Below are 9946 nucleotides of genomic sequence, written 5' to 3' on the forward strand. Positions count from 1 at the left end.
GGAATGATACTAGCAAAGTGTAATATAGCCCAGAAATTGGGGATACGGCGGGCTCCGAATCATCACCAATGGTGTTGTGACATGGACACGGTAATGATAATGGAGAGGTCGGTATACATTCACAGGGGGTGTCCCTAAAAATGGACTCTGATATGGGACTGCTCGAATGCTTTCTGTGGTAATATCTGCGAGGCCCCGCCAGGGGAATCATTTTCAGATATCAGTGAATAAGGGATTACCAAGAAGAATCGGTACTAAAATTCAATATTCTCAGTCATTGCTATATGCAAAATACGTCATATTTGTAGTGAGAGATGTTTGGTTTTGCAATATATGTATAATAAGATGTCACGCCATGCCTGCATCACGCATAGTTGTGGTACTGTACCAATTAATGTCAATTACGAAAATGCTAATACATTTTTTTTTTTTTAAATGAATTATCTGTTAGCTCCAAGAGTTTTGAAATCTGACACATCAACTCTTAATGTGTTTTGCTTAAGCAAATATGTCTATTGAGTATGGATTAGGAGGAAGCACCTGGGGATAGATTTTTTATTTGTCTGTAGTTTTGACTCAGGAGTTTCTTTTATGTAATAAACTGTCATAAGTTCTGGCAAAAAAAAAAAACTGATTTAAGTTCTCACTATTTGAACAAAACATTTCCTGTGAAATCTGTGTCTCTATTTTGAGGTGTCTCCAACCAGTCGATCGTGAGCTACCAGTAGCTCACAGACACCTTCAGAATCACTCACAGCCTCCAGTTCATTTTTAAATAAGCACAGGGTCACCATTTCGTTTTAAGGTTAAGGAAAGGCTGTGTTTGTTTTACAATGTAGACATCAGGCTGCAAATAGCTGGGCCTGATACTGAGCAGCGCTCATTCAGATTTTTAGGCCAGGCTGGGGCACAGAGGTGAAGCACTGAAGTATTTAACTCTCAAATAAAAGTGCTTTTCAACTCAATATTGGAGTGGAGAACAAAATGAGGTTTCTGAAAGCTTTTAAAAATGGGAGAAAATTACCTTAATGATTAAGTTAACTCTACATTTTAATTGTCTTCCATTTCAAACTGTTAAGCAGCAGGTCTCTTGCTCGCAGTGGCCAGAAGACATTGGACAATATTTATAACTAAAAAAAAGTGTTTCTTTTTTTTTTTTTAAATGGCAGAAATTTAAAGTGAAGAACAATAATTCTACTAAACAGCGTTTTTCTCCACTTTCAATTAAGTCAGTTACATCTTAATGTTTAATGAAGCATGTTTCTTCACTTTCAATTCCTCATTTAAACAAAAGGGTAAATATTTTTGCCATTGATATGGCACTGTGAGCATAGACCACTGGGAGCAAGATGCCTGGTGTTTGTAAATGTGAAGCTTGGAAATGGGAGAACATTTAAATCATGGGTACTTGCAAACATTTGCCCAGGGGCCGCAAAGTATCGTCTGTGGTGTGTCAGAGGGCCGCACTGATGCCGGAAGGGTGGAGGTAGGGGTCTGAGTGGGTGGTAAAGCATTTATTTGCAGGTTAATAAATGCTTACTCATTTATTTAAAAAGAAAAATTCTGAATATTAGAGCTCAGCAACTGAAACAGCAGTTCGTGCTGCTGTTCCCCAGGGGGGCCACATGTAAAGGTCAAGAGGGCCACAAGTGGCCCCCAGGGCCGTACTTTGAGTATCACTGATTTAAATGGTGAGTTTTATGGAATTTATAAAAATAAAGTTAACTCTTCAGTTTTATTTTCTCTCATTTCAATGTGTTGCCTTTACACACAGCAGGCATCTAGCTTCGAGTGGCTGGTAGACATGGTACTATATTTATAACTGAAAAATGCAGCCATTATATTAAGTGGAAGAAATTTAAAGTGCAGAAAAGATGCTCCATATTATGAAAATTTTTGCAGAACATTTTACTGCACTATACATTTATTCCATTTTAAAAAATTGTTTTATGATTGTATTGTACATGTAACAAACGGTGCCACATATGACAAAAAGTAGTATGTCCTGTTGCGCAAGTATATACGACACAGGCTTCCAGTCACCCTTACACATATATCTTATTGATACGCACACGTTTCTACATCCCCAAAGAGCACATTCTCACTCACAAACCAAAGTCCTTTCATAGTGCCCTTGGTCATAGTATTTAGTTCAAACCCTAGTATCTGGCTCTGTGGACATTAAGCTTATAGTCAATGAAGGTGGGGGTGGGGTTCTGGGAACAATGCACAACTGGCTTGGCCTTCAGTAACTCAATTTTCACTGATCAGAAGTAGCTTTCACTACAGAAAAGGTTGGAGACCCCTGACCTACAGGCTTGTGTTGAATGCACCCATACAGTTCAGTTCCGTTTGTTGAGTGATACAGAGACGGTCACTGATATATTAGCCTTCAGAGACATCATTACTGAGGGACAATCATAAACTCTCACACAAGAGGCCCAACTTACAACCCAAAAGTACTTTACTAAAGAAGCACTGGTTATTTTATACAGGTTCATAAATGCAACAATCCTGAAATTCACTACAGTAAACAAATCAATAAGTCTTTATAAATACAGCAGCTTATTTCATTGCTACTAGCTTTATTCTGGACACCGTAGAAGACAAAATACTACATGCAGTATATGATCACAACTTTGTTACATTTAAACAATTCAAAGATGAGATGGGTTAGTACAAGCTGAGGTAGCAGGTAGTAAAACGAATTCCATTGTACAAATAATAAAAAGACATTTCTTTACGAGTTTCAAACTTATTTGGGGCTACTATGCTTTAATATAAAGACGACTACCAATCCAAAGACTTTATTCGGATAACAACGTATCTATAAAAGTAAAACATAAACAAGGTAAAAACACATTAGAAAAAAAATATATAGCATGTGAAGTTCGTAATGTGGCAAAATACAGTAAACATGGGTTAAGTGCATATTGTAGATGGCAAAATACGAGTAATTTCATAGGTCGCACATAGATTTCAGAGCTCCCGCAGCTACTTGCAAAAAAAGTGCCAATGCGCAAGATCAGTTCATCATTATCCAATTTGAGTATACAATTGAGAGCATCAGTTAATTTAATAGGTAACAGTTTTTTTTTAAAATGGAACAGCCATTGTGCACATTCAGATGATATTTACAGAAGAACAGAGTGTAGAAGTGTTTGTCCGGTATGACCATCACATGGGCATGCTACTCTGTAGAGGAGACAACTCCCCGGCTGCAGAGATGGGTTATCGCTAAATAATTGGTTATCTGTCTGTTGGAATTACTGGAGAGAATGGGCATACCAATAAGGCTATTACTTTATAGTCCCCAAATAGGGTAAGACCTCAAAACATGCGGTGCTGTGGTGGTTTCACTCGCAGCCATAGGGGGCTTTCATATAAGACAGTACTGAACGCCCACCCCATCGTTATAGATCACTGCAATTGATTGTATAAACTCATGAATCTATGCCATGCGTTAATTGGGACTGTGCGCTAAGCTATTGTATGATGTACTGTATAACTACTGTTACAAATCCAATAAACAGATTTCTAAATAAAATGACCATCACATGGGCATGGCAGGGAGTCAAGTTTTGCATTAGATCCAAAGGAAAAGCAGAGCAAATATCTTACCGTCCCAGCTCTTAGACGGAAGAGGAGGCCTCTCTCCCATTGAGACATTGGTAATTCAATGTAATAAGGTAGACAGTATTCAGGATGCTCGATGGGTATACATTTAGCAACAGTTTGTTTATTAGATTCCCTCTCTAGTCTTTCTGCGCTATAAAGTGCATACAGTGCCGACTTTAAAACATGATCAACTGTTGCGGCTGTGTTCGGATTAAAAAACAGTCTACAAAAACTGACGCTTTCCAAGCTCTTAACGACCCCGGGAAGCCATGGAATATCCATCCCTTTCTCGCAAAGAATACAATCATCTATTATGTCCCTTGTGAGAAATGCTTCGGGGTTCTTCATTATAGCTAGCCAGAATAGTGCAGGGCGTGCCCTTATGAAATCTTCAATACATCCTAATTTTAGTTCACTGTGGCATATATACAGGGGAGTGGAGATTGGAGCGCCCAAGAGTTGCCTACAAAATCTGTTTTCCTCTGATTGGACGCAAGAACATTTGGCAATACCCCATACCTCTGCCCCATAAAGACAGCTACATTCTTTCTGGAATCCTTCAACCAGTAACATGCCTTTTCCGTCACAAAATAGCCAATTTGTAGTTTGTGAAGTTCCTTCTTGTTGCTAGATTGAGGCTAATGAATAAATATTTTAGGAAGTTATTTAGAAACAGTATTTTGACAACGCTAGCTTCTCAAATTTTAATAATGAAGCATGCAAAAAAGCATTTTTCAAATAATTATGAACAACTCCAGAATGAAGAGCCCTGCCCCAACAAGGCTAACCCTATTCAACACCCCAACACTAATGTTAGCCATACCCATTCTCTTAAGTAGAGGGTGCTAAACTCAACTGATCCTTTAGCAGAACCTTAAGTAGATTTCCAGTCTTACTCCTCACCTTGTACTTGCCCATTTATAAGGCACCTCTCAACCTACTCTGGTCTTCAAAATAACCTATACCTTCAAGCAATCTTAACCCAAACCTTATTTCCAATACTACAATACTAAAACCTTCATTGTGTGAGGGGGACTTGAAATAAGTATTTTAACTGACAGACCTGTTCAAGTTTGTCAATGACAAAGGTTCTTGAAAAGTCAGATTCAGTTTGGGGGGGTACCCTGAATGTCATTTAGTGAAGGCACACAGAGGAAAGTTTACCAACTTGTTGGTCTAACATCAATGGCCAGTTATGTAAGCATGGAGAGGCAGACTGGGATGTAATCATATAGCCTACTGCCAAGGGCTATACCAATTATGTTTCAGCTATACCAATAGTAAAGGGCTTTCAATAACAGTGATAGGCCAATGGGATATAAGGGTACAACATTCCACCCGATCAGGGTAGGTTACTAAATTAAAAAGTGAGATCACAAAGACAAATATTAGAATGTTAGAGCGGAAGGCCAACCACTACTAGCTCAGGGCCATTTCATTGTCTAATGCAGTCCTCAACATTCCAATGCACTTTTTTATGCTACAATTACCTGATATGGCTTTGAGAAACCTTCATTTGAAATTAGGGTACGGGGTGTTGGCCACTGTGCCGTTCGTGGGTTGTAAAACTACAATAAGCATAACGGATCTGTAAATGTGGCAACACATTAGATCTCTCTAACATGTCACCTTTTACGGCCCACTGATGAAAGGCTAGTATATTATTGCCTTATTTATCTAACAAATTATTGATATACACTTTTTTTTCTGTTGAGTTAGTGGTCAAGTGGTGTATATTTTAAATAATGCAATGTGTTATCTGAAGAGATGGAGCAATAAAGTTTCTGCACAGTGCTCTTTTCGATAGGATGTTAAGATAGGTATTTTTTTTTTAAAGTGCAATTTGAAACCATTAAGGGTTAAAGTATTTTTCAAGTGTTAGGTGGATTTTATTCATTATTCAAAATATTATAATCTGCCCTTTCATTTCATTTTCTTCACAATGCGTTCAGAACGGTTTTCTTATTTTCACATAGGGACCTATTACAATGTCGCTCGTAAAGCCTCCGACCACGACATTGTCAGTTTCAAATCCAGGCCGGCTGATTACGATGCTGCCGGCCGGAAGTGAAACTGGACAGTCATTCCGACTTGCTTCATGAGCTAGTCTGCCAGACGGAGACCGGCCCTTAAACCAAATGGAAAATGTTTCCGCCTTCTGGATTAAGATACACTGAAATCTCACCCTTGCATGACCCCAAAGAACCCCACCTTAGTGGTAAATTGCACTGGGCACTTCAATACTTTGGATATTGTCTGTCTTTTGCTTCAGACAATATTTCTGGATTATAGGGCCAGATTAAACAATGCGAAAGAATTCAGTAGTTTCCGAGTGTCATCTCTGCCAGTTCAAGGAGTAAAACTCTGAAAGGGCCACTAGTTTTGTCTTGTAATATTTGAAGGAACGCCTATACACCAAGTACATGAAGAACTTGGATTTATGGAGCATAAGTTAGTCTTAAAACTATTGCTTTCAATAAGTAAAACAAAGATTCTATAACCTGCATGTTGTAGTACGCACCTTAACTATGTCAGAACAATAAGACTGGGGCTAAAATATAAAACAATTGTCAAATATAAAACAAAGTTATTTCTCTTCCCAAAACATGCATGCCTTCATCCAATCTGCAAATGAGCTCTAAAGACTGAAAATTGTTATAAACAAATCCAGCTAACATTACGAGCCATCAGCCCCAGGGATCCCTGAAAAGTGATTTGGACTGCATCTGAATTAACACTGTGCTCCAATCGAGTGAAAAGCGAACTGGACAACTGAAAGATAACAAAATGGTAGCATTCAAAGGAACGCAATACTCAAACTGGGGGCTAAAGTTGGTTCCAGTACCCAAACATTTAAATCCCAACACCCTTGGTGATTGTATTTGAAAGTGCTTTAGCTCATAAATTCAGTCAGTGTTGTATGTTTCCCAAGCAGAAGATGCCCATAGATCCGGGGACACAAATATTAATGGCATGGGGACATTGGGAATTTACAGACTGGGATTGTAAGCACCGTCATCTCTGAAACAGATTTTAATGTGGTTTTCACCTCTGGAACCATCCCATTGGCGTATAGCAATCTTTCCAACTTCTTCAGGCCTAGACATCGAACTAAGAGGATCCTCAACATCCCACGAAGGCAACTCGGGACATGTACAGGTTTTCCCTGCAGTACTGAAAGGGTCTAGGTAAAAGGGACTTACTAAAAATGCCACAATCCTTGCACTGGGTCCCGGGCAACGCCGATACTTGCTGGTGTTTCTGTATCATGCAGAGGAGCTGTCTGACCTTTTGCCCTGGGGTAAAGCTGAATTCACAAATGTTCCCAAACCATGACAGCTGGGATGATATAATATATATACGCAGACCTTACTTAGTAGGGTGTGGCTGTAGAAAATACTTTGACACACGAGATGGCACTTCCCCTTAAAAGTTCAGCACTGCTTCCAGCAAGATTCTCTACCCAGACTTGGTTTCTAGTGTGGTAGGATCAGTCAGGCTTACTCTTTCCCTGGAACTCCGTATTGCCTCAACTGTAAAACACAGCTAGGTCTGCGGACCTGAGGGAACCTGAATCAAAGTACTGGCTACACTGCCAAGTGCATACCCCCGAGATACCCAAAACTAACCTCAGCTCTCTGAAACCTGTATTCGTTTTAGGACGCTCCGCAAATCAAGCACTGTAGGATCAGCTCATGCTAGGACTATGGACACGATGAGACACTTATGATATTGTTTCAACCAGCTCAAGCACAAGCCTTTCTTGGGACCAGACTGTATGCCAAAGTCTTTGTGAATGCATATCAGGCAAGCGAGAGGCGAGTTGGGGGCACTTTGGTAAAGCCACTAAAGGCAAACTGCAAAGAGAGGAATCCGACTCCCCCACACACAGAACCCTGTAATTCTCTAGAGTAAGACTGAGTGAGAGGACGGAATGCACATTTGCAAGCATCAGTGTTTGGTGACACCTGTGCAACCTTGTACAAAGCAAAGCCTTCCATCATTTTGGCTTGCCGCGTTTATAGGCCACAAGATATTCCCCATCACTCTGACAGCCTGCTTCACGGTATTTTGTGACAGGATACCTTGTACCCTAATCTAGGAGCGCTCAACAAATAGCCAATCAGTCAAATAATGCCACTCCCAACCTAACGATTTTCGTATCATGCACAAACTGGGCCTCAAGCCTCACTGGGTACAGAGACAGAGTTCTGCCTATCTCTAGGATTGCATAACTCCACACGTCTGTGGAAGTACATGACCACCCGTCTCTGGGCCTCCCAGACCCAAATCTCAGGGTTGCATGACACGCCCCCGACTCCCAACCAGTCTCTCGCTCTGTACACAATTCCAATTATTGCCAATCTGAAAATGAACCATCTTCCCAAAGTCTGGCTCTGACACACACTGCGCGACTTAACCCCTTACCCATTATTGGGGGTAAACAAACCCACACCTTGCCAAACTCTTCTATACAATGCTTCACATCTTGCGTGTCTCAGGTTATAAAGGACTGTCACTTTACTATTTCAAGGTGTACATGGCTCCAGCCGCTGCCATTCTCTGAGCGTACATGACGGCGTAAAATGCCTATATCTGGATCTGATTCACGCCTGTCTCACGGAGGAACGACCCACGCCTATCTGTAGACGTGTACAGCATACCTCATCCGCCTTCAATGTCCCTGTTTATGGCTGTACCTGTGCCCTTTCCATTTCCCTTGGTGTATAAGATTACCCTCCATGCCCCGAGATGTACATTTAACCCGGTCTATTAAAGCATACGACAAGCCTCGAACTAGCCATCGCTTGATATACATAAAGCATACGACAAGCCTCGAACTAGCCATCGCTTGATCTACATGGTCACTAACTCTGCTAGTGGCTGCTAAGAGTCCCTGATGCCGGTTTCCGGTTCTAGCTGTTTATTACTTCCCTCCATACGCCTGTCTGATTGTGTATATGACCTCTCTCTTCCTTGTTTTCAGTGTACACTCCCCAACAGTGTTTTGCATAATCCCTTCAGTAGTACTGGTGCACGCTCATAATTACGGCGAGAATTCATAAGGGAGAATGTGCATATTCCTCTACGGGAAAAGAGGGATGCGTTTTATTGCCCCTGCCCTGAATAGTCTGCACTTCCTGTAGTGCTTCCTCCTTGGTCAGCAATGGCCCCGCCGCGCCCACATTCCCCGGTCGCCCCGACTCTTACCTGCACGTAGTTGTTTTCGCAGTAGTCAGCCACCCGTGTCAGATTTTGATGGCTCTCGATGAGCGCCCGCTTGCCGGCAGGGATCTCCTCCTCCAGCAGCATCTGCAGCTCTGCCATTTTACAGCATCCCCCTCCCGTCTCCAGCCACAGCCCGGTTACCACCGCCCTCCCGCCGGGGATTCTGGGATTGCCAGCCTCGCTCTCACATACACGGTTCACCTCTTCACACCCCTGCCCAGCCGACTGACACCGCCTACAGCATCCTGGGAAATGTAGTCTTTCGACATCTGCTTGCTCTTTAACTAGAATTAAAGGGCTAAAAGAAAACCTGCGTCTAGTAGACCCTCCATTGTATATATATCAATATCATTTGTGCAACGATGGCCTTGGCACCGATCGCTGAAAATATTGAAACTTTCAGCCATACAAAAGATTTCGCGAAAAAGACACCAAAAGAGGAAACCATGTTTATGGTGTAAGCTTTATTGCAAGACTTTATTGGGAACTAACGAAATAGTCACATCCGAATACCATCACCCTTATTTGCAGATTAAAGTGAAGTTGTAAAATGATTCCATAGCAAATCAGTTTGCTAAAGTATTAAACACCGAGTCAGGATGTTTCGTAGCCTGACAAATATAATATAATCAAGTAAAACATGTTTTTTCTTTTAAAGTGACAGAGAAAAAATTGTTTGTAAAAAACAAACATTTAAAATCAATCTGCTCTGATTTCAAAACCAATTTTAACGGCAATTGACATCGAACTCTACTAATTGATATCTCCTCCTTTTAAGCGGAACTTCAAACATGGCTGCCTGTTTGCTAAGTGGATCTGCCATTTGTGTCCCAGACATTGAATTAGGGCGTTTTTAATGGAAAGATTACTCATACCGATTTTACCGAAACCGCCTCTGTAGGGGACTATTCTCCTACAGAAATTAAATTGCCGTGTGCGTGAATTAGAACTTTAACACTACCCTCTTCTGCCCTAAATATAATAGATTTTTGCTGAGATTAGCAAGCGTGAGAATTCTCATTTGTAGGGTGTCGTGTACAAATAGTCTTTGCAGTCGGTTTCCCGCATGTTATTCCCCCTTTTGCCAATGCAATTATCG

General features: G+C 41.1%; 1 protein-coding gene across 41 annotated transcripts in view; it reads right to left on the minus strand.

Annotated features, from left to right (window-relative positions):
• Nucleotides 1-8982, minus strand: part of ABI1 (abl interactor 1) — a 363080-nt gene extending 354098 nt beyond the window's left edge. For all 41 annotated transcript variants that reach the window (XM_085631728.1, XM_085631730.1, XM_085631720.1 and 38 more), the window contains exon 1: nt 8830-8982. In XM_085631728.1, the coding sequence (XP_085487854.1) occupies nt 8830-8946 (117 nt within the window). In that variant the 5' untranslated portion in view covers nt 8947-8982. The remainder of the gene's footprint in view (nt 1-8829) is intronic.
• Between the last annotated feature and the right edge of the window lie 964 nt (nt 8983-9946).

Source organism: Triturus cristatus, chromosome 10, assembly GCF_964204655.1.
Source record: "Triturus cristatus chromosome 10, aTriCri1.1, whole genome shotgun sequence".
Taxonomy (NCBI): domain Eukaryota; kingdom Metazoa; phylum Chordata; class Amphibia; order Caudata; family Salamandridae; genus Triturus; species Triturus cristatus.